The following is a 24,191-nucleotide window of genomic DNA, read 5'->3' on the forward strand; positions in this document are numbered from 1 at the left end:
TCAAGTCTCACTGCACCGGGGAGGTATGCCGCACAGTTCCCTTTGTTCCCATGTACGGTGGGAAAGTGAAGGAAAGAAACAACCACGAGTAGACTCTGGGCAGCCAGGTACAGGTTCTGGCTGTATTAATGGCTTCCTCTGAAATGGTCAGAATTAGCATCCTAAGAAACCAAGTATTTGAGTCTTCCTGTAGAGACGCACTAAATCCAGAGTTACAGTTCAGGCATTATTCCCAAACTCTGTAGGGGTCTGAAAGATTTATGGGGTAAACTTAAGAGGGGAAAAAAAATACTTAGTTATTTCTGGGTCAAATTCTTGCCCTGTCAGCAAAAAGAAACATCTATTTGTCTGACCTCATAGATAAATAAATGCCCTTGCTCTTTACAGCCTGATTTGAGTGGGCCGCTTTCTGATAAGCATGGTAACAAGGAAGAGATGAGACCATAAATGGGTCTAGCAGCTTTCTGTTCAGGTTTCCCATGTCCTGGCATTACTTAAGTCACTGGCTTTATTAACCAAGGATAGGGGGTGAAACACAAGCAGCTGTGGCTGCCTCCGTACCCTCCTCTTGGGGAGAGCTGTGCGCCTCTGGTGTGCGATGGTCACCGTGAGTTCTGAAGGGCTTCCGATGACATTGCACGCCTGACTGCATGTGGTTGCTAGCACGCTCCTTTGTGAAGCAGCAGTCAGGGTGCTCCAGCCACTGCCACTTCAGCCCTCTGGGGTCTGTGGTGGCTGAAAAGGAAGCCCCAGAGAGGGCGTCTGCATGCGTGAGGGACTGAGTCAAGTGTTTGTCCTGAGGACTGTGTGGATACCTCCATGCTAACTAACAGTCATCTTAGCCTTACTGTGTGTCTGTGCTGAATAGGGGAAGAATCCTAGAATTGGGATTTTTCTCTGCTGCTTTTTGGTGAAAGGCAGGCAAACGTGTTCTCCATGCTGAAGTGTAGTAAGTTAAGCTGATTAGTTCAAAAAATGCTTGAGCCCAGGAAAGGGAAATAAATGCCTCTTTATCCCTTGCTTTAAAGCATAATATGAGGTACATATACCAGAGCAATATAGGATGGTAAAACTGCAAGCATCTTTTCCACAGAAGTTTTTAAATGTGGTTTTCTCATTGTTAGAGAAGCGGAATAAATAACAGCAGCTGTGTTTTTTAAAATTACGTTGTTAATAAAATCCTGGTACATTTACATAAATGACAACATTAATGTACAATTAACAAAGCATTGTAATATTACAGCAACAAAGGAGGACCTACATTTTTGTACAGATAGCTGGAGCAGCTACTTGAAAATACCTTCCAAGATAATAGAGCCTTTTGTGGTATTTTTCAGGCAGACCAGTGATAATCTTGAAACATCTCTATGGCTTTCTGATAATAAATAGGGTTATTGAAGCTGGTGATCTTCAAAAGTGGATACGTACCTAAAACACACATTGGAGTGTGCTCTGACCAACGTGTCTGTCAGATTACTGATCCTAGAGGAGTCGTTCTTTGCTTTGCATGCAGTTTGCCTCTGATGCAAAGCAGTGATGTCACATTCTGATGAATTTGTTGGGGATTCTGTAGTTCATTTTCCTTCACTTCATCCAGTTAAACTACCTCTATGCCTTGCATTGGAGATTGTGCCCAGCTGAGCCTATTTCTTCCAGTGTGTTTAGTTACAATACTAATGGTTGAATTCCTAAGAAGCAGTAGTTTCCCAAATGAAAACTTTTCTTCCTCTTCCCTTTTACCCATCTGTAACCAATGAAGGCGTCTCAGCACATGCTTTTGGGGGGTGCTTACAAAGATTGATGGGAATGGCTGATGGTCTTTAAAGCTATTGGTGAGAACAAGGTGTGTGGTAAATGTATAAAATAACTAGCTAGCTTCCTAAGGTTGGGCTTTTTTAAGAAAAGGAAAAAAAATAAGTTGCCTCAGACAAAACTGTATCTTGAACTATCTATCTGCTTTTAGTTCTCTAAGTCAGCTAGGAGAAGGTCTATAAAGAGTCCTTCTTTAACAGAAACGTGGCTGCTGCAAGCAAAGGAACAATGTGAATCTTGAGTGTTCAAGTTGAGACATCTTGTTTCGGTGCTGCAGCCTGGGTCTCGGACTGCAGCCTACCTCTTGGCAGCAGGCGGCCTTACGAGGTCTCCCCTGAGGTAGCCTATCTGTGGAAACGTCACTGCATGGAGAGAGACTAGAGGTCAGGGCTTGTGCTCCCAACTAGCTCCAGAGTGAACAAAGTAGCAAGCTGTATGTTTCTCATGGTCTTAGGGAGACTTTTATTGCTATTTATGCAATTGGACAGTTTTTCAGCATAGTGATAGCTCCTACTACACCTGAGTCTTTTAGCAAGCATCTCTTAAGATGTCAGGTCTCACAGATAATGTTCACAACCTTTTTTTCTTTTTTTAAGGTAAAAGTGACTTGGACTATCAAACCTTAATAGTGAAAGGGTAGGCAGTATTTTTCTTTCCTCAAACTGGATCCAGATTAAACAACTAGCACAGTGAAACCATATTAAAAAAAAATAAAGTTTTCTCCCCACCCTGCCCCAGCTCAGTTCTTCTTACTAGGCATAAAGAGTGAGTAATTCCAGAGTTAGTATTAGTTTCTACACAGCCTCATACATCTACAAAATCTCTCTCTCAAGGTGCAAACAGTTTAGGGGAAAATTTATGCTGGAGTCTCTTGCCATGAGTGGAAACTGGTGTTTATTACTGCAGTGAAGTAGTCTGTGTACACCAGCTTCTGTGTTCAGACAGATGACTTGTTGAATGGGCAGTGGTCCATAAGATCAGCACACTCCTTCTATGCAGCCTTTTTACAAGTAAAACATGTATGCGTATGAACTAGGTGGCCCTTACGGTGTGCAGACAGACACTTAAGACTACATATTAGGTGTTAGCTCTAGGTAAATTGCCTCACTTCTCTACAGCCCCACGATGTGCTTTGTGTGAATGGCAGTGTTGATCTCTTCGGTTCGGGTCTTTGCTTGCATCCTCCATTCTTGTTTGTGCTGCCTGTGACAGTGTTATTCTCCGACAGTAGTAGCACAGAGAAGCCAGCTCCCCGCCGTCAGTGGGACGAGGTGCAGTACCCTTGCCGACGGGGTATCTGTTGTAGGGGACTTCCAGCAAGAACTGATGACTCCAGAAGGCAAACAGGAAAGCCACGGCTTTGCCCGGTGGTGCACCCCAGTGTGGTTTGAACCAGTGCTTCTGCCGCTGCCTTGTTCTTGCCTCACACCCTCGAGGTGACGTACACCGAGTGCAGGCGGACAGCCAGGGCTGTCTGCAAGTCCCGCAGAGGGTCCAAGCCTTGCACTTTGCTGTTCCTGCTGTAGATCAGCTGTTTGAATGAGTCCTGTTCTAGAAGAGAGCTCATGTGTTTGAGGAAGAAGCCTTCACAGAAAGAGGCTAGCTCAGGTGCGTTGTGAATCTGCAAAAGAGAGTAAGATCAATTAGCTTTTTCTGTATGGCATCGACCTAAAGGACATGCCTGGGCCTCAGACAGAAAAAGGACAGTGATAACTGTGGAAAAGCACGAGGGTAGCACTGGTGATGGCTGGTAATTTCTTTTGATGCTTTTTGCAGGCACAGGTGTGAGCAGAGAGGCATTCAAGCTTTTTTAATTTCTTCCCCTGATGGCCTGCTGTTGGCAGAGCCGCTCGCCTGCAGTCCAGTCTCTTCCTCTTAAAGGAAGAGAGCAGCTGGCTGATGAAGTGGCCAAGATACCTGTTTTGCTGTGCAGGCAGGGAGCTCGTGCTGCAACATAAAATTATGTGCTGCCAGATGGCGCACACAACTCATGGCAACAGGAATACGGCTCCTAGGATGCGAGTCTGACTGCTACAAAAAGGAGCTGAATGCAGGAGAGTGGGGGTAAACGTGCTGGGGGGGATTTGGCAGTGATCTGGTTCCCTTTGCTTCAGAACCTCTGGGGGAAGCTCAGTAATAGGAGAAAGATGAAACTTAGCTTCAGTATTTAGGAGCGCTGTGCACACACAGGTTCTGGAGCTCTGTGAAAATAGTGATTTAATAAATAGTACTGAAGACCAGGTGATGAGAATGCTCCTTTCTACCTATTGCATATGGTTACATTTTAGGTCCTCGAACAGACCAGCCTGAGTTCCACAGAAAACATGGCCCGGTGTGAGAGTCAGGAATCAAAAAAGATCAGTGTACCACTACATGCAGAGTAAATATGCACATTGCTATTAGGTCATCTTTCTGCTCACCTTTTAAGGGATCTGACCCTGCGTCTATCAAACTCCCAGGAATGGCAGACTATTTCCTTTAAGATTTTATTAATAATTCGGGTTAGGTTATTTGATATAGAGGTGAATATCTGTGTCACAACACAGCTGCTATTCGTTCTGGAGCTGTAAAATATATGCTTTAGCAGTAGGAGTGCTGGGAAAGGGTTTGCTACTTAATTGCTGTACTGTGATCAAGTGCCCCTACTGCTCTGATAATTTGAATCTCTTGGGATTTGCTGGATGATGATGATGCTGTGTCAGCCAGCTAAGACCTCTCTACCTGCTCTGTAGGGTTCTCTCATCAATTTCATGCGTGACTGCTTTAGACAGAAGAACATACTAGTGCTGTGTAGGACTGCAGAGGCTGGAACCTTTCTGCCTGAAAGTAGATCATCTCACTCGTGGCTGTGGTTGGGGCAGAGTTACCAGCATAGCAGGGATGCACTCTATGCCCATTGTGTTTGGTTACCAAAACGAGACAGCAGAAACACGCGTGCTGCTTCATTGTGATGCTTAAATGAGACAGTTTGGCACATACCTTTGCATATTTATAGATGTTAACAGAGTTCTCCATGCTGATCGTCTGGGCACAGAGGATTTCACAGTGTCTCTGGAGGCCATCCAGTTGAAACAGGCTGGCAGCCGACAGCAGCTATTAGGACAAGAGAGGAGCTATTTGAGATCATGAGCCTTGAAAGGTTTACAGAGGGGAGACGGAACTGATGATTTCCTCTCTGAGTGGTCTGTGACTCCCTGGTTCAGCAGCTAATCCTTGTGAAGGAGCAGAAAGGCCACTAGATGCCCAGCTAAAGCAATGGGCAGAACTCCACGCTGAGCAAAGGCGTGCTTCTCCTGCAGGAGTGCATCTGTACTACTTTTTGTCCCTATGACATACGAGACCTAGACTGCTAAAAGCGTGCTTTCCTCAAAAGAAAACAAAGCAAACAACAAAAAAACTGATAACCAGTTATATGTACTCTTTAGCATCAGACTGCTCATGACTGAACAGCATTACTGTAAGGGGATCTGTCTGTAATGCGAACTTGCTCCTAGCCTAGTCTTTGCTGTACCATTGTCAGCTGTGCAGAAGGGCAGCTTGAAATCAGTAGTCTGTGTGTGATCTCTAGCCTCCTGGTGTTTGGCCTGCTGTGAGCACTGGGACTGTCAGATCAGCTGCACTTTCTCTGTGCCCCACCCTCCCCCCAACCTCTTCACCCCCTCCAAAAAAAAAAAAAAAAGTGTACCACCTTATGGCTCCCTTCTCCCAGAAAAGAGAGGACAGACAAAGGAAACTTCCACCCAGCTCTGAGTACCAAAAGCACTTTAAGTGATGTGTTATGTGTTTTTTTTTTTTTCCCCGACGTACCATGGACACAATATAATCAGTAGTTTTTAGTTCCAAGTAACTGTGTTTTGGAACTTTGAACTCTTTTTAAAGTGTTAAGTATACTCCTGGATTGAAAGTGTGTTGTTAGCTCCCAGATTTTTCCTTTCAAACCATTTACACCCCAGTGCACTTAACAAGACTGAGAAGAAAACACTCACCTCTAAGATATCAGTGGTGGGAATTTCCATAGATTCTGTTCCTCCATAGTACAAATACTGCATCAGCATCTGAAATGGGAAGAAGGCCAGGCATGAGGCAGTTATCGCTGAAGTCGCAAGGGGCTGTGAATGACTGCGCTCCCCTTCCTGCGCAGACAGGAATCGCATGGTTTGCTGGCTGTTGCCTCCACTTCTGGCTCTTTTCTAGTGTTGCAAATCTGCTGCTTTCTAATACCCCTTTCTTCCTTGGTCTTTGAAAATGGCCCTGGGAGGATTTTAGGCTGAGAGGGTGACAGTGTGTCTCTGAGCAACATGAATGTCCTTGCAAAAACGCTCTTTGGATCCTGGTTTGTAAAGCCTTGCAGGCTGGTCACACGCAGAGCTGCCAGCTAGCTGGAGCACTCAGACTGCCATGCCATGAGCATGTGTGTCAGGGACCTCCCAGCCACTTGCCTCCCCTGCTGTGCTTGTAATCAGCTTCCAGGCCTCCCCCTCTCCCCACCAGGGCCAGAGGAAAAAGACTAATTGTTTGCAGGGAGAGGGAGAGTCAGTTTTGGCTCTTTGATCTACATGTGCGCACCCCCAGCCAAACAAGTACTCTTATCTGGGGAATGGCGTGATTTGGTATTGGAAAGTGAAGTCACGCCAGTGTCCTGGGGGTAGTGGAGAAGAGGTATGGGGACTCTGCGCTGTGTGCTTGTACCAGCAGTGGTAGCAAAATTAAGATTGTACTTCTAAATTTTTTTTACTTGAGTAACGGAAGTACAGGGAAGGAAAGCTGCTCTCCAGCAGAGCCCTGAGCAGAACCTAGGTCTCCAGTGGCTCAGTTCACTGCCTCCTTCTCTGCGTGCTGTAACTGAAATTGCTGTAGAATGCCATAACCTTCTTAACTTGCCTGCTTGTATTTACCATCAAATTGTCTAATTCCATGAAGTATTCACTGGTTTACTTTTTAAATTTGTTGCACTGTCCAGTGAAGCAAAAGTTTATCTTCAAAAACTTTTTGATATAAAAAAATGTAAGGAGGCTTGTTTAGTTATACTTGCTTACATTTTCTTTCTTTTGTCATGGCCTGAGCTGCAGAGTTTGGGTGTTTCTCACCCAGCACAAAACTTGTATAGTCCCTTCCAAGTAGGACAAAATATTCTACCAGATCACTTCCATTTCCTCTATCCAGATGCGACCGCTGCTGACCAAGAGCTTTGTATGCATCACAGAGAAAAAGGAAAATTCTCAACCCTACAGTGAAACAGTTACACAACCTGTTCTGCACTTCGGATTTCCCTGTTCTGTACCTTTCTTCCGAATTTGAAATGCAGACCTGGAAAGCCGGAATAACTTAACTGACATGTTTCACAAACTTGTTTTTTTCCCTGGGTGTGTGCTAAGTAACCTACCATCTCTTCATCATGAATGAAACTCCCCTAGGTCTGTTAAATGCAGAAATGCCATAAAAGCAAAGTGAAATTCTCAATCTTGAGCCTTTCTTGAACGGGACACCACTGACTTCTGATTATCTGATTTGAATTAGTATGAAGCCTGGCAATCCACCTGTTTAAGTAAATTTACTTTTCGGTTAACAGAGTGTGAAATTGTGCCTGGGAACATCTTAAAAGTACAAAATTACTTTAAGTAGAAGATTTTCTTCTCTTGCTTTATGGAAGAGTCAATTGCCTAGTAAGATGACAAAAAGATATATAGGGTGAAAGGTTGGTCCTAGCTGAAAAGCTTTGACAGAGATCAGAAGACACCTGAAATACAGACAGGTAGAAATTAAACCTGTCTCTAGCTGTAAATTACCTCTGATATAAAGCCTTGGTCCTCTCAGCTTCAAATTATGTAAGAAGAAGAGTAAAGAAAAGGCAGGGTAAGCTACATACCTTGAAAATGTTGTATTTCATATCGCTAATTTCAACAGTCTTGCTGCCATGGCTGTCATGTTCCGTTTTATTGGTCATTAGGGTCTTAAACCTGAGAATAGTTGTAACAGAATTCTTTATTAGTACGTTGCAAACTCATTGCCTATTGCCAAACAATTTAATTAAGGTGAAAATAAAGATCCTTCTCTGTTATTGTTTGTAAACTGACAACTGAAACATTTCTTTCCATCTAATGACAATTACTTTGGAATTTCAGGGACAAATTAACCTGGAAATTGCCGGGGTCTGACTCAATCCCATGTTATAATTGTTGAAAACGCTGTTACTTTACCAGGAACAGAGAAAGAAAGTAAATAACTACACATGTACCAGGTCAGGGGTGAAATCTCCAGGAAATGGGGAGCAATTACAGCTCCAGCTAGCAAACTGACCAGGAGAATGGAGAAGTCGTTGAATGGCTGGCTATGTGCATTCCAGCTACTGCACAGGTTCTTAGAGACAATTGCTGGTCAGTTTATATCAATAAAGTCCTAGGTATCTTTAATAGATACTAAGAGTGGCTCGAAAAACTCATCTGTACTCTCTGCTCTTAAGATTAGCAAAGATGGTTTGGCTTGATCCTGCAGACCTGAATTACAGTCCGTACGTAGTCCTAGTGTTAGCAGCTGCTTTGCTACAGTGTGTGATTCAGAGCTAGTCACGCAAATAAGGGAGTAAAGGGCCAAACCTTCCTCTACCAAAATGTACTGAGCTGTGGAAAGTGACTCACCTGTTAGATGCAGTGACCAGCAGGACTTTGTGTGCATAAAATAGCTTTCCTTCTACTAAGAAAGTTACGTCAGACATTTCTTTATTGTTGAGAAAGTGAGGATCTGTTAAAGTAAGAAGAGAAAATGAGGGTGATTAGTTTTTGAAATTATGGATACTATTTAAAAAAAAAATAGCAAAAGCTTTGCTGTTTAGGTGAGCATCTTACCAAGGCGTGCTGGCAGTGTCTTTCGGATTTCAGGAATACTGGGTATTGGACTGCTGCCATAGCAATGGGTGAAGATGGATGCAAGCTGCTGATTGATGGAATCGTTCTGTAAGGAGGACAGAATAGGTATCATCAATTGGCACTTTGCTCTGAGCAGGTTTCAAACATACTGTAACAGTTCATTTGAGGTTTATAGCAACAGCACAAGAACAACCTCAGAACAGAGGGACTAGCGCAATCTAACACAAGTATGCTCTGATAGGCACTGCAGTAACAGTTTACAGGCCACACTGCTGAGAAGAAGGGGAAGATACTATTGAAATAACCTGACTTGTCCAGTACTGCATTGATAATGATTCTTGTTGTAGTCACATTGTTTCAAAAACCAGTTACTGAACTAGACTTGAACAGAATAGAACACTTCTATTGAAATTAATATCTATATTCTGAGGGCTGGTTGTATGATTCTCTCTGCTTTATGTGAATTTAGATGGATGCTGTTAGGGCCATCCTACCATAGCTTACAGGGACATTGCATACACGTTCGTTTGTTTTTGGTGTGCCCTGGCTTACACAATAGCAAAAGACATGGCTGGACCGCTCGGTTTTGATACTGTTACCAAAGTTATGATTACTTTGCTGGTTTTGAGGATATCAAACATGAGCTGCAACCCTTCATTAACCAGTTCTTCATTGTAGTCTTCTTCTTTAATGGTGACAAATTCCCGTAAGAGGGTCTGTACAACCGAGTAGCGAGACTGGTAGAAGGTTGTGCGTAGGGACTCGATCCACACGTGGAGCTTCCATGGGACTCCTGCAGCCATAACGGAAAGAAAGATGATGAATGCAGACATGAGTGAGTAGACACCTCTGTCAGTAGATACTAGCACCTAGCAGCACTGAAGTAGATCGTAACTTCTTTACAGTAGATGCATTAAAGGTGACTGAGCTGGGTCACTGACAGGTTAAGTGACTTGTCTACAACAGCAGAGGACTGGTACCAGGACCACAAGCTAGAACTTGCTGCTGATTGTTAAGGGCCAGAGACTCCCTGTTGTGTATTCAGCTTCATCAATAGTCAGAGCCACAAGTCAATTTGAATGGAACTCGTATGAATACCTAACCCTACATAAAATGTGAGGTCTCTTCTCCTAGTTGCCAGTAACAGTCTAGACACACAAACTTCAAAGCTTCTCTTTCCTACCTTTAGATCAAATCTGCTCTTTCAGCTTAAACCACTTAATCTCTGATGTTATCTTTGTTTTTGAGACTGGTCTCTCTAACACAGACTACCTGATGAAGAGATGTGCCTCTTGCTTTTGGTTATCGGAAACTGAGGGTCCAGCCAAAAATGATGGACAAACACTTAAAAATTTAAATTACATATAGCAGTTTCTTCCCATAAACTTAAGGTAGATCTGCAGTTGGGGTTATAGACTAAATGAAATGGACAAAGGAAAAAAGCTTTTCATTCCCTGAATGTGAGAACAACACTTTAAAAAATAATAATAATAAAGAAAACCCCTTACCAAGTGCCCTGAGCTCCATGGTGATGTCTACGTAGCCGTGCTCAGCACTGTAGTACATGGCCTCCTGCAGGGCCTTCATTCTGGTTTTGCATAGCCTGACTTGTCCCTCGTTGGAGCTGCCCTGGCTGGAGGTATCGCTCTCCACTCCCTCAGCTAAAATCTCCTCCAGTGAGAGGACATCTCCCTTCAGTTGCTGGGGCTGGGTCAGGAGCTTGCGCAGAACGTTCCTGAGGCAGAAAAAGTATCATTTATGAATAAATGGAACGGCAATAATTCAGGCAGGACTGTGGTGATTTAAGTTTAGAGGTCTAGCTTAGCAAATAATTTCCTTCCCAAAGAGTCGGGGTTTGACAGACATCTGGCAGATACGGAGTTGCTTTAAGGTGCTTGTCCTTCCCCACCGCTCCACCTAGAAATTGATGCCCTGGAAGCAAGGACAAAAGAATGCAATATGCTCTTGTACCTCAGCAGAAACAGGGCATGTTTCAGAGCACTGGGGGCAAACTGATTTTTATTGCAGTCTATACTTTGGAACACGTATAGAAGAAGTGCACTTCCTTCTGCCAGCTCTAAGTGCGGTAACATCCTAAGGCCTGAAGTAAGAATTACCAAAGACTGTCTGTTAGAACCCTTGCTGTTTCCCCAAATGACCATCTTCAAGCACTGTTCTTTTAGTCAGACTTGTTTCCTGTATCAGTAAATAGAAACCATAAAAAATGATCGTTCTGCATCGCTAAATCCAGAGAGAATTTTCTGGTTTGGAATTTCACACAGCAGTTGCAAGAAGGAGGCTTTCTTGTGTCCAAACAGTCACTTTAGAAAGCTTGCATCATTGGTCTGCCTACAGACAGCTGGAGCCATCTGCAACAGACATTCCCCATCCCAGGGAGTCTACCCGAAATACTTGGCTGTGACACTGAACTGCCGCTAGCTGGTGCTCTCTTTGCACCCACGTTACTCCATAGGGCTAAAACTGGCTAATTTTGTGCTTTACATCACCTTCCCCTACCTGACAGGAGAATAAGCCTTGGCTTTCAGTTTGCGTGGTTGGAAGTCCCAGCAGATTGTGGGAGCGGAACAGGCTGGGAACAGAGTGGTGTTTGTGGAGTTCTCCACTGTAAATAACAGCATTCGGCTGTTCCAGCTTCGCTGAGTTTGGGCCTCATTTGAACTGGAGATGTTTTTGCTGCTGTAGCCAGATGTGCTGTACCTGGAGGTGCAGTTTTGGCACTACGGTAAAGCACATCTGTGCACAAGCAAGATAGCTGCTCTTTAGCCTGTTGCTAGAAAGGCAGGCTGTAATGCTGTGAGACCCTCTGGATATCACGTACCCCAGCTACATGGGCGGTTTGGGCCTGTTTTAATTGGCTCATTGTGCTGACATTTTTTCCAGGAACAAAAGGATTTCTCGATGAGTTTTTAAGTAATGTCTTATTTCTAAACAACCGCCCTGCAAAGCAGGGGTTGAAAACCCAGTCTAGTTTTTCAGTGTTTAAAATGACTGATCTCTTGGTTGGTTATCCAGAAACCAGAGATGCAGCCAACTGAAATCTGTAGTAGTTTATTTTTCCCACCTCCTTAATATGATTAGGTTCTGCTTTAGCATGTGAACTGCTATTTTATATTTCTAAACAGCCCATAAGTGGAACTCACATTGCCACAAAGATAGTCCAGCAAATGAGTGAAAAAGCAAACAAAAACATTTCTTTTGCATTTTGTGCTTTTGACTAAGATGTAGTTCCTTTTTTCAAAGTTATTGTTACTAAAAAATGAAAATCTTGTATATTTTTTTTTTCCTCAAAGTGATATAACAGAAAGCATTTACTGGTTTAAAGATTGATTCAGTTCCCCCAAATGCTCATAATCAGTACTATCAACATCAAAATCAGAATAACCTGAGATACTGACCTGCCCAAGGAAAAAAAAAGGTTGCTATCAGCAGAGCCTTAATACCATCTTCTGAACTGCACACCCAGGGATTAGTGCATAAGACATGCAATACAAAGTCAGGTAGGAATACCTACAGTGCGTTAGCCTTAGGCAAAACCACTCTTCTGAGCATGAATGGAGCTTTACCTGTGCCCGTGCGCAGCTGAATGACTGAAACAATTCATGTCTTCGTGAAGCGATGAAGACATACTGTTGACTTCCAGCATGCTCAGGAGGGGATCGGCACCCCTGCTTAGTAATAAGCTGACCAACTCGTAGTTCCCTAGGAAACAATTGACAGAAATACAGTGGTGACTTTCAGCATAACATGGGACTGTTAGCAGGCAGGCTGTACTAGCAACTTCTGTGCTGACAGCTAGTGCTTTCAGAGCATCCTGCAAGCATGCGTTACGCTTCATAGCATCTCTGAGAGGGGGGAATAGTCACAAAGCAGCCAACCTATGTAAGAGTGCACAACTAGCTACAGGTAGGAAGAGAAACTGGTCTAGTGCTTTCAGTACGCACAAGCAGAGTCTCAGCTGTTCAGTTGCTGGTGGGTGAGCTTAACAGAGAAGGTCAGAAGGCAGCTGCTGTACACTGCACTTGCTGACCACAGCTTCTATAAAATCACCTTGCAGACAAGATGTGTTGGTGCAGTTCACATTCAGCTGGGCCTCTTTTCCACCGTTTTCATTATAGTAGTGAGTGGTGGCAAGAGACCGAGCATAATGTGTATCTGTCACTGGGAAGGGAAGAGGCCATTTTTTTTATCCCTTTAGTAAAGCTCAGAGCAGAGTAAAGCAGAGACTCATCTTCATGAAGACACAAAGATGAAGCAGAAAAAAAAATAAAAATGGCTGGAAGTGTTGAAAAACAACAGGTACGTTTAGGCTAGCACAGACTTGTTCATAGAATGCTAAACTTTTCTTATGACAGCAAAGTAGAAGAAATGTAGAATTTTACATTTAATAAATTAATAAAACAAATTTATATAAAAGCTATTCTTTCCCTAGGCTGAATTTAAACTTGTTGATTTTTGCATCTGGAAATTATTTGGTCAGAGACATGCCTAGGCTAGACAGTAGCTGTTTTATCTTTCTTGACAGTGCCCTGTGCAAAGGAATTGTTTTAGCTTTACTGTGGAGGCCACTGGCGGGAGGAGTGTTGGCACTACTGGCAAAAGCGGACAGTCGTTCAGTGCCCATCAGCTCTTGCATGCGATGACTGCTGTTAATCAATGCCAATGCCAACCCAGGCTGGGTTTCTACTGGTGGTTTATAAATTAAAAAAAAATGCTGGCTTTTTAGTATCCAGCTCGTGGATACTGAACTTGATATCTTTATCCACAGTACTTTCAAAATGCAGTGAATCCTAACATTTTACAGATACCTGACCCATGCATCAATCAGTTGTGGTTCTGTGGTAGCAGAAGATGGAGTGTGCTGAGGTTGTGCATAACTTACCTGCTGCTGAAGCCAGTTGGAGCGGGGTCTCAGCATAGTTGTCTTCTCCACTGTTGACAGCAGAGCCCTCAACATGGGCACCAGCATCCAAGAGCAGCTGCAACAGACACATTAAAGACAAGGAGTCGAGAAAAAGAACAATTTAGGAAGACTTAAAAGAAGAGGCTGTGTGTAAGAAGGGAACACCAGTAAATTCATAATGAAGAGTGCATGCACGCAAAAGGAACATCTCAAAGGCTAAAGCAAAGTGTTGATTGCAAGGCAAGTTTCTCATGCATTTCTTTAATCAGCCTAGGGCTAAAGCCTCTGCTTGAATGTCAGTTTAGAGACTTCTCATTTTCTGTTGTTTTACTGTACTTTGAATTGTGAGTTTATGCTGGGAAAAAAATCTCATCTGGCAGCTTGAGGAATATCTTTTTTCTTTTTTTAAATCTCATTTATGAATCTGGATTTGCTATTGTAATTTCCCAGCTCCAAAGAGCTCTGCAATCAGAGCTTCTCTTGAGCGCAGGGAGTCCATCATTTGGCTTCATGCTGTGTGCAGGAAACAGCGCACACCTTCAGGGAGTTGGTCCTGGAGGCCAAACATCCCCCTCCGTCTCTCGGCCCCATGGAGCCTGCATAAGGAGGCCCTGGCAGCCTCAGTGAGTTGCCACACACAGAACCGGCTTTCTTTGAACACAACGAGCTACTCACAGGGGCAATTACACATCTCCCAGATGCAGGGGAGAAGGCTACCCAGCGGTGAGATCTCTTACGGCCGAGCAGTGCGGGCAGCCAGCAGCAAGGCACCCAGACAGCACCGCTTCCCCATGCGGCCTCGTGGGTGCTGTCCCTCTCCCCTGGCAGCAAAGATGAGCGCTGGGCTCCTGCCTGCGGCAGAGCTTCTTCCACTGAGGGTGGGTCCAGATGGCTGTTGCGTAACACTGTCACGACTGAACAGCTTCAGCCATCCCCAGTTGACACTGGCCTCGGCACTAACAGCACATACATTCACACTGATTTTAAACCTGTTTGTAGAGCTTGACAGCTGCCCACGGGCTGGTTTGTTTCTCGAGATGCCAGCTACTCCATGCAATGACCACAGGGCAGACCTTAACTGCAAAGGTAATTTCATACACAGATTCCAGAAAGCGTCATCTACCCTTTAAGGAATGGTTGCCAAATGAGATTTTTTTTTTTTTTGTAATCTTTATAAGTTTTAAACAAAATAAGAGAAACAAACACTGTGGGTATGCAGTCCAGCAGGAGCTTTGATATACCTGGCTACATCTCCTGGGAGAATCACTCTTACCACACCTGTAAATTAAGGCTGTCCAACCTTTGTAATACCAAAGGCTGTACTGGCAATTTGCCAGGTGGGATCTAATCTTTGTGATTATTTACAAACGTACACAAACAAAAACTGACTGTATGCAACCTCCATTTGCTTACATTTTTTTTTTTTTCTCTTTAAGCAGAAGGCAAATTAAATTCAGCAGCTGCTGACTACCTGCTGTGTTTAGTTTTGAGATCCCCTTGAAGTTCAGGTAGGATTTCTGGTATTTCATACTGTTCTGCTACTCCCTGCATTAATTGCATAGAAAAGGGAGTGGGGCAGATACTCGAGCCACCTGGCAGTGAGGGTGCTGCTCAGCACTCAGCTCAGTGCTGCCCGCCAGTCCCTCAGTGTCTGCCTTAATGGTTCCCGACTGGAGGATCTCTGCAGCTTACCTGCACAACCGAAATGTGCCCATGTAATACAGCAAAGGTGAGAGCAGTCCAGTGCCGGCTGTCAGGATGGACTGAAGGGTAGCGCGGAGAGGTGCTGGGAACCTGGGCAAAGGAAACCAGGTAGTCATTAACCATTGCAGCATATCTTAAGACTTCTACATAACTGGCTTCTCCCTTTGTAAGTGACAGCCCCAGGGAATGGTACCTAATGTCATTTAGAAAATGCTGCCAGCACTGCTCACTCCGTCCAGTCCCCTGGGCCTTTTTAATGGGCTTGCTGGTTTCTCCTAGTGGCAGCTCTTTCAGGAAGGAAGCCCCTTTACCCGCACCGTGCCTATTAGGCTTGCCAGTGCCAATCATAATTGCAGCCACTGAGTGCTCCAAGAGATCTTGACATTTTTTCTCCCCCTCCTAAATCCCTGAAGCAGTGATTTCTGAAAGAAATGCCTTGCTTTGAGTCCAATGTAAGGGCTTCCAGAAGGGAAGACTTCAGTTGCTACAAGAGATTTCATAGTGATTTCTTAGCTGCTCTTGTTAATTTACAGATCAAGAATGAATAATTTTGCGGAGAGTTTCCTCCATTACTTACTGGGATGTCTAAATTTGCTCCAGCATCTATAAGCATTTGGACCATAGCTTCATCTCCAGCAGCACAGGCGTACATTAGCGGGGTCATACCCTTCAGGAAAAGAAAAAAAACACGTTACCTTTCTATACCTTACAACGGTGAATCTGTCGTGGACACTGAGTTTGAATCTCACAGTGTGTATGTGTGCGCACAGGCATGTGTAGTGACAGCACATGCGCATGTTGAAAACATTTTAGTTTCTGTGTAGAGCTGGCACCATGTGTTAATACAGGAAAGCAATGTGGACAAAAAATCAGGGGACAAGACTGAAAGAATACAAAAGGATCACTGAAAATCCCAGCCATGTATTGTCCACAATTCTTGAGTTTTCCAGAGGCTGCCAAAAAAGAAATAGCATTTCTTGGATCATTTGTAGCCAGATGAACTGAAAGCAGAAAACAACACAAAAGTATGCAGATGAATTTATTTGGCAACATATCCCCATTGCTAAAATCCTATTTGCCACAATATTTCAACATTTCAATCCCATAAATCTGCCTCTCTCTTTCTACTTAACCAACAAACTGTGACGGCTCAGAGATGAATTATGAGAGAAATGAGCCTTACTTACACAGCTAATTTCAGGAGTAGCCAAGGACAGAAAGGAAACAGTCTAGTAAAATTCATTCCTGCTCACATCCTACAGCGTTTCCCTTTGCCTAATTACTTTGTTTGAATTTTTCACAGGTAGCATTTCTGCAGTGCATTGTGTATAATATAACTGCACAAACTGAATGAATAATACAGCTTTGTCTTTAGACAGCCACGTATCATAAAATAGAAGTAGAGTTCACAGAGAGGAGTTCTGGTCCTGTATCTGCAAAGGCATCTTTTCAAAACAGCCTCAATTCCTATCCTCCTGCACCTGAGACAGCCGTATGCACTTGCAAAGATGTTTCAGGGGTGGGAGGGTGGGTGGGTGGGTTTGGTTTTCTGGGGCTGTGAGAGGGAGACCAGCTCTAATATAGACAGGTAACATGAGAATTCTAAACTTGGGTCTGCAGGCACAAGCCCGTACTTACTGCCACGGTCAGGGTTCTAAAGCTACCAGGTTAACATAGACGCATTTTTTTCCCCTCCTCCAATATCAGCTTTGCATCCCCTGCTTGCCAGTCAGTATTCATAGGGAAGAAGAGATTGTTTTCCTAACCCTTCAGATTGCATGAAACCAGCGAGCTGCTTCGTACCAGCTAGAAGTGAATACAAGGAAGGTCCCGCTCCAAGTTCAGGTTCTGAAGCTGTTCAGAGTTCTCTCTTGAAATTTGTGTACACACACAGATGTGTAGAAATGGGCCTGAACACAGACCTTAATGCTGGATGTGCTCACAGTCTGGGAGTGATCAAAACCTGAACCTGGATCTAAAGGCTATATGCTAAATTAGTCCAACAATTCCAGTTGTAGCATTTGCAAAAAACCTTTTGCTGTAGTTGCCACACAAGAGGCAGTCACACCTGTTTGCAGTGACTCAGTGCTGCCTGCCTACCGTGCACTGTTTGAAAAAGACTCATCGTGACCAAAGGAAATCAAAATACATCAACTGAGTTTACCAGGTGCCAGTGTCCAACTTTCTATCCTACGACGGGACATAGAGACCTGCTTTCTAGTGCTGTGCCTACATCAGTTATCCCTGAATTGGGCATACTGGCATTACAGGAAGGGGAAAACAAGCTAGCTGCAAAATTCGGATGGGGTTTCATATTCCAGTTACGTCAGAGTTCACTGCTAAGAGTCTGGATTTAATTCTCTGTGCTTGGTAGTGTGATGGAGGTTGCTTGCTGTGTTGAAATGATGAGTTGCTCCAGAATCACTGACGGGGAGAATTTCAGAGCAACTCTGTCTCCAAAGAGAGAAATGTGTTGCCCTCCTTGATCACTACCAACACGCTGTTTTGAAACATGGGAGCAGCACTCTACAAAGGCAACAGAGCGGCCAGTGCTGTATGACCCCCCTGTTCACAGTAGGACTGGCTATAAGAAGGCAGCAGCAGAATGATAACAAGACCATAAATAAGTGACACAAGTGATAAATAAGGTCCTCAACCTTTCCAGCGAGTTGCCTACAATGCAGGGTCCTTACGCATAAAAAAAGTGAAACAGCTGGCTTACTGTAGACAAGTAAAAAATGTCCCTCAGTGAGAAGTGATTGGCTTGGCACCAGTGCCAGGACTCTAAGGTGCACGGTGCAAAATACCAGAGCAAGAACACAGCAGTTCTGCTTTTGGCAGAACAAAAGTCCTTAGGTCTACATAAGCCAAAACTGCAAAACTTAAGAAAAAAAAATAAAGGAAGTAAGTGGCAGACTTGCTTTATTCATAATATAAATCTGCCACCAATGTCACTTTAATAAAGTCAATGTCAAGGGCACCTGTGCGTGCCCTACCTCTGTGACCACAAAACTCGTTATATGGGGTATGTAAATAAGGCAACTACATACCTAAAAGGAAGCTTGTGCAGGAGCAATTCTGATCATATTTGCATACATATGTCTACCTCCTTTTAAATTGCAGGATGGTAGAAAGAACCGTGGAAGATGCGCCAATTTCAGAATTTGGTCTGAAATGTCACAGCACTAAAACACAGTATCACACAGCCTATGAGAAAACCTCTCTACTTGAACGTAAATCCTTCCTCCTGATAAATATCCTATTGTTTCTGAGACATGACAGCTCATTCTCGTTGCTGTGACAGCTATAATGAGTGTTTATTTGGGGAGGTTTTTTTTTTTTTTTTTTTTTTTTTTTTTTTGGTTAAAAGCTAATTCAATGCATTGAATTATGCCCCAGAGAACAGACTCTGCTGTTACTTGATGGGACTGACAGCAGAAGCAGCCAAAGACTTAACCAGACTACGAAGTCCCCATACTTAAATCTAGCTGAGCAGGGAACACGTAAAAACAAACAAAAAAAAGACACATTGGCACACTGAGCTTTCAGCAAAGCTAATCCCAATGGATACCAATGCCACTGGGGTTCTCTGTGTGGTTTCCTATACCAAACTGTACCAAGAACACACAATTCACTTCACGTGGGCAACCTGAAAGCCATCAGACAGCAACACCTTTTGGTCGCTCATCACTGACCCAGACAGGATTTCAGCTGTTGAACCAGAAGAGAGTGTCACTGGCAAAAACCACTTTGTTTTGACATAGTCTCAGCATTAAGACAACATCAGACTTTCCATTTGCAGCCAGCATATTAACCTGTCTTCCATCAGTGTCTGAGACAGGCCATCCAAGGAACAGCCCTGCATTCCAGCTGATAAAGAAACAATTCACTCTAGGCTTTGACTGGCTTTTCAGGAGGTGGCATGAGGGGGGACTTACTTTTTTTTTTTTTTTTTTCTTTTAAGAGGTACATGCTCAGAATAAAACACCAGATAGACTTAGAAAAGACACTAAGAGGCAACCAATGCTTAAGATATTGCATATTGACTTGCTACACAGAAAGGAAAACGCAATTTGGTCATGCAAAGAATTTTTTGTGTGCGCGCGTGTGGCATACCTGATCATCCATGGTGTTAACTCCATCGGGTCCTAGTGCATCTATGGCTTGATTGATCAGATCTGTCCTTCCGCAGTTTAACATTCGGAAACCCAGATCCTGCTGGAATTTTTCGGTAGCAGCCTTAGCATCCAGTCTCCGGAAGGAACTAAAGCAGCATTCAGGTCTGTAAAGGATAAAATAATTTCTGGATTTTGGTCTTTTTTTTTTTTTTTTCCATGTCTCTCTCTTTACCCACATTTCTGAAAAATCTATCTTCAATCATATTGGAGATAGAAGTTTTTGTTCTTAGAGACAGTAAATTCATGTAAATACTGAGAGAAGAGAGACGAGGCCAAGCAGAGGAACTTCACCGGTGCCCTCAAAGGCAGAAAGAAATCCTTATTCCTTGCCACTCGGCCCATCACTACAAGGGTAGCTCTGGACCAGGCACTGCTCGCGCCACAACTTCACCAGCAGAACAGCAAAGAGATGCTAGGATATGCCTGTTCTGAAACGGGCACTGAACACCCACGGCTTCTACAGCAGTGAGGTTGGCATGGTAGGAGAAGGGTCACGGGATGCACACCTGCAGCAACCAGATTTCATCAATTCTGCTTCTTGTGATAAATATTTTTTTTAAAAAATAATTAGCTACACATCATTTGTGATATCACATTGTATATCATATCATGTAAATCATATATATCACATCATAGTCCATCAAACATACACAAAAACTTTCTAAGGAGGAAAAAGGTAGAAAGAAGGTGTACATATACATAAAATATCTGTCAGCTGATAGTACTAGGATGAAACAGCTATGTTGTCTGACTACCAGACTATTATTTTGAAATAAAAAATATTTCTAAAATAAGATAATGATCCTTATTCCTCAGATTCTTTTCTGGAGAAAAAAAATCAAATTCAAAATCAAAAACAAACCAAACAACCAAAAAGTCAAATCAAAATCACTCTCAACTCTCTTCCAATGCCTCAAAGGAAGTACGCTAACATTTCTATGAGTTTCTATTAAATCCTTATCCTCTAGCTGACTATCAAACAACCTTTATCTCATTTGGAAGGAGTTCAGAGATTACTGTAAATCATCTGGTTATCTGCTGAGAGACTTCTGAATTCCAAAACTGGAGGTCTATCTCCCTTGCTGAAGAAACATTCCCAAATTGGAGGCGTTTCCTATCTCAGCTGAGCGTTGATATGGGCTGCCCTTTGATGTTATTTCAGGGTGAGTGCCTCCTCTACTCGTTGTCTGGTTTTCAGCACAGGCTCTTGTGCGAACTCTCAGTGAGTGCAATATTAGCCTGCCAAGTTCCTTTGAAAAATGAGACTCTTTCAACGGGGCTAACCTCTTCTGGAAACTTTGTATGGCCTGCCAGATAAGTAAAACACTCATCACTTCACTTAGAAGACTCAGGATGAATCTTATGCAAGTATTAATTCAGCTGGTCATTTTGTATGCTTCTGAACTTGCATTGATGACAAATGGTGACCAGATGCAACGAACAATATGCTGAGTTAACAAAACTCACTCCCAGCCTGGTGACCGGTCACACTGCACATGGGAAACCAGCATCTCACCGCAGCTGCTCTCAGAGAGGAACTACACCAGGGTGCAATTTGGGGAACAGTCAGCAGGGAAGCAGAGTGACAGCCCTGGAGTCACCAGCTCTTTGGAGATGCATCTGTGAGCAAATGTAGCTCCCAGGCAGCTGAGTGCAAGTATTTGATAGGAAGACAAGATCTCTGAAGCACCCAGGTACTAGATTAGGACGCACAGAGCACAAGATGACAGTAAGGTAAGGCTTACTGTTAGACATGCACAGGTCCTCAAGCTAAGCTAGCCAATTAATAGTCTCGTTCTGTCAAGGTAATTGGTACAGTATCACAATGCTACAATATTTTATAATTACGATACCATAGCTATATTATAATAATCATAATTCTAATGCAAACAAGTGAAATAGAAAGACATTATAAACTTGAAAGCCGTTGAACCTCAGAAAATAAATGAAGTTCTTACAGAGATGGTACCTGTCTGTGCAGACTGTTTCTGTGTTGCTAACAGGCGCGATTCCACTCAGTGCTATTTACACACACTGGTGGAGCAGGGGGACGGTTCACTGATGAGCCCTGCTGAGCGAGCAACAAAACAAAGCAGTTGCTTGGAGCTACCAGAGAGACAGGGCAAAAAGGTGGGCTGTAATGCTTGGCCTGGAGCTGCTAGCAGGCAGCTGCAGGCAGGCAAGTTCAGGTGCAGGAATTTGAAGTTCTGTGGGCTTTACTCCTGGGGCACAGCCTATGCAAAACTTCCCAGCACAAGTTTGCTACACGCTTGCTGTTCTGCAGCAGTTGCTCTTGACAGCGTGCTCGTCTACAATTGAGGCAAAATCGCTTTTTATTTTAGAGTGTGATAAAAGTTAGAGCATCCTCCATGAGCCAGTGGGAAAGAGCTCACAGATGCACAACTGCTGTGCAGCAGCTGTACCCACAGCAGGTTTTCCATGCGTGAGTTGTTATCCTGCGGAGGAGAGAGGCAAACCCTTGCATGCTTCCTAGGGTAAAGCCTGTGCTCAAGCAGCTGCCCAGATGGCAGCTCCCAAGTGCTCTGAGCTGTGCCTGGGGATAACTGGAGAACTGAAGCTGGACTGAGGAACCTGGGGGTGCAGAGCCCAGATTGCAGGGAAGGGAAGGGGGCTGAGGTCTCAGTTTGGGACAGGATGGCTCAGAGAGGTAGGAGCAAGGAGCCTGGTGTGCTCCTTGGGCTTCACAAACGGGTTGCTCCATGCAGGGAAGCTATTGGTAGTGAGTGATTTAAGTTTGGCCTGCAGAGAGGAAACGATACAAAAAATAGCGTATGATAAAAGCAATATTAAAATTATATTTAAGTAGGTGGAAAAGAAACAAAGCTCTCTGCAATCTAGCATTTCCCCACTTACATTATTATTTAACCAGTAATAGGTGAGTACAGAAGATGTTTATAAATCATGTGGCAAACAAATTGAGAGCACCGTATTTGAAGGCTTTATCCACTCAGACACAAACAGTAGCTCAGGATAACCATGCTGCCCAAGCAGTCTGTCTCAGAGAAGAGATATTAGAGGTTGACATTTCAGGTTATCCTAACTGCACTTTGTTCTTCTGCACAGCTTCTCTTTCAGGGATTCCAACATTCCCTATCTGATGCATCGCTGCTGCAAGGAACTCACTACAGGACTTTTAGGCTGTGTGTCATAAAGAAAAGCTATTTGCAATTTGCCTGTTGCCGCACAGCTAGCCAGGGATAAATTTGGCTTCCGTTCCAAGATTTCCTTTCCCTTAAAAGTGTTGTAATTGCTAGATACAGATGACTGCTTTACAAGATGATATAACAGGCACTTGCAAATGAGGCGCATCTCTCTCCTCATATTTTTTCTGTTAGTTTAATTCTTTCATGCAGCAAAAAGACAGTGTTTATCTCATGCCACACATCACAGAACTTCCTTAGGCCTCTGAAAATAATACTCAGGCAAGACAGTTCAGAACAAAGATCTGATCAAGCTTAACTTGATCAACGAAGTTAAGCAAGGCTGTCTTTCCTTTTAGCTCATATCAGAAGCAAAAACCAAAACCCAAATCCCTGCCTTCTTTTTTCTCTCTCCCCCTCCCCTCCTTTTTTAAGGTATATGATCTATAAATTAAGGGACCACCTGTGTTCTGTATGCTAATGTGCACAAAAAGAAGTGCAGAGATAGAGTGGAAGGCGTGGATTCAGTTTTGAAAGCCAGCGTCTTTATAAAGGTGAGATCAAAAGAAAAATTATGGAACTGATTGGAAGCGCTTGTAATTAGTTTAGTTTTCTGTGGTCCTGTTCAACAGAGAATTTCAAAGGTTTTGGCAAGAACTAGGCACGTATATAACATTTGCTTAGCCCGTATGAACTGGCACCTACCATCCACACATAAACCTGAGCAACTCGTGCTTTACTTGACACTGAGCACACGTATACTGGCAGAGTAAAAGGAAAAGAAACGTGCTACAGGCTCCTGGACTAAGTGCACAATTCATGCTTTGTGGACACGAAGCCCAGCTGCTTCCTTGCAGTTCACACAGTTCCCACGGATCATCTGTTTAAGTTGGCTTTTAAAAAGACTGGCAGCACTGTCAGCCAGGTGCCACATCTGAGGAGAAAAGTGGCAAGTGGCAGCTGAGAACAGAACCAGGAGTCGGCTGCGGCCGAGGAAACATTCGGAAAGCCTCTCCTTCCTGACACACGGCCCTGAGGTACCAGCTCCCAGCAGAGACACAGCGGGTCCGCAGCGCTTTGAGCTCACCCACCTGGCTGACCTGACGGGAGCAGCGCGGGCTGCTATAGGGTAGATGTGGCTTCAAAGGAAACCACCTCGTAGCCCACTCATTTAACCCACAGTTAATATGGGGTGCAAAATTCATTTGAGAAGCAAGAATTTACCTTGCACTAATGTTCAAGATATAACTCTGATATCAAAAGCAGTGTTAATGAGAGCAACTTAAAGAGACTACAAACACTGAATAAAATATCTATGATGTGGTAATGAACCAAGCTAATTATAAATCCCTGTTCAATCCTTGTGAGTGGAGGAGGATTTTAAAAAGGTGCTTATACTTTTCATCAAGGTATCTCAGAAAGCAAAGAATTATCTTGTAATTAAGACCAAGGCATAAATGAACAGACACTTGTATTTCAATCTATATCTCATTCTTCCTACACAACTTTTGGCATGACAAAATCCTTCTATCCCAGCTGCAGCATTTGGCCA

General features: G+C 43.6%; 1 protein-coding gene across 2 annotated transcripts in view; it reads right to left on the bottom strand.

Annotated features, from left to right (window-relative positions):
- Positions 1 to 990: 990 nt before the first annotated feature.
- Positions 991 to 24,191, bottom strand: part of ABTB2 (ankyrin repeat and BTB domain containing 2) — a 143,018-nt gene continuing 119,817 nt past the window's right edge. For both annotated transcript variants that reach the window (XM_068684627.1, XM_068684625.1), the window contains exons 5-17: positions 19,417 to 19,582; positions 15,878 to 15,967; positions 15,289 to 15,390; positions 13,576 to 13,672; positions 12,260 to 12,395; positions 10,184 to 10,410; positions 9,290 to 9,468; positions 8,655 to 8,760; positions 8,448 to 8,550; positions 7,679 to 7,769; positions 5,799 to 5,867; positions 4,792 to 4,905; positions 991 to 3,433 (exon numbers count right to left, since the gene is read on the bottom strand). In XM_068684627.1, coding sequence (XP_068540728.1) covers positions 3,236 to 3,433; positions 4,792 to 4,905; positions 5,799 to 5,867; positions 7,679 to 7,769; positions 8,448 to 8,550; positions 8,655 to 8,760; positions 9,290 to 9,468; positions 10,184 to 10,410; positions 12,260 to 12,395; positions 13,576 to 13,672; positions 15,289 to 15,390; positions 15,878 to 15,967; positions 19,417 to 19,582 — 1,678 coding nt within the window. In that variant the 3' untranslated portion in view covers positions 991 to 3,235. The remainder of the gene's footprint in view (positions 3,434 to 4,791; positions 4,906 to 5,798; positions 5,868 to 7,678; positions 7,770 to 8,447; positions 8,551 to 8,654; positions 8,761 to 9,289; positions 9,469 to 10,183; positions 10,411 to 12,259; positions 12,396 to 13,575; positions 13,673 to 15,288; positions 15,391 to 15,877; positions 15,968 to 19,416; positions 19,583 to 24,191) is intronic.

The sequence above is a fragment of the Anas acuta genome, chromosome 5 (assembly GCF_963932015.1).
Source record: "Anas acuta chromosome 5, bAnaAcu1.1, whole genome shotgun sequence".
Classification (NCBI taxonomy): domain Eukaryota; kingdom Metazoa; phylum Chordata; class Aves; order Anseriformes; family Anatidae; genus Anas; species Anas acuta.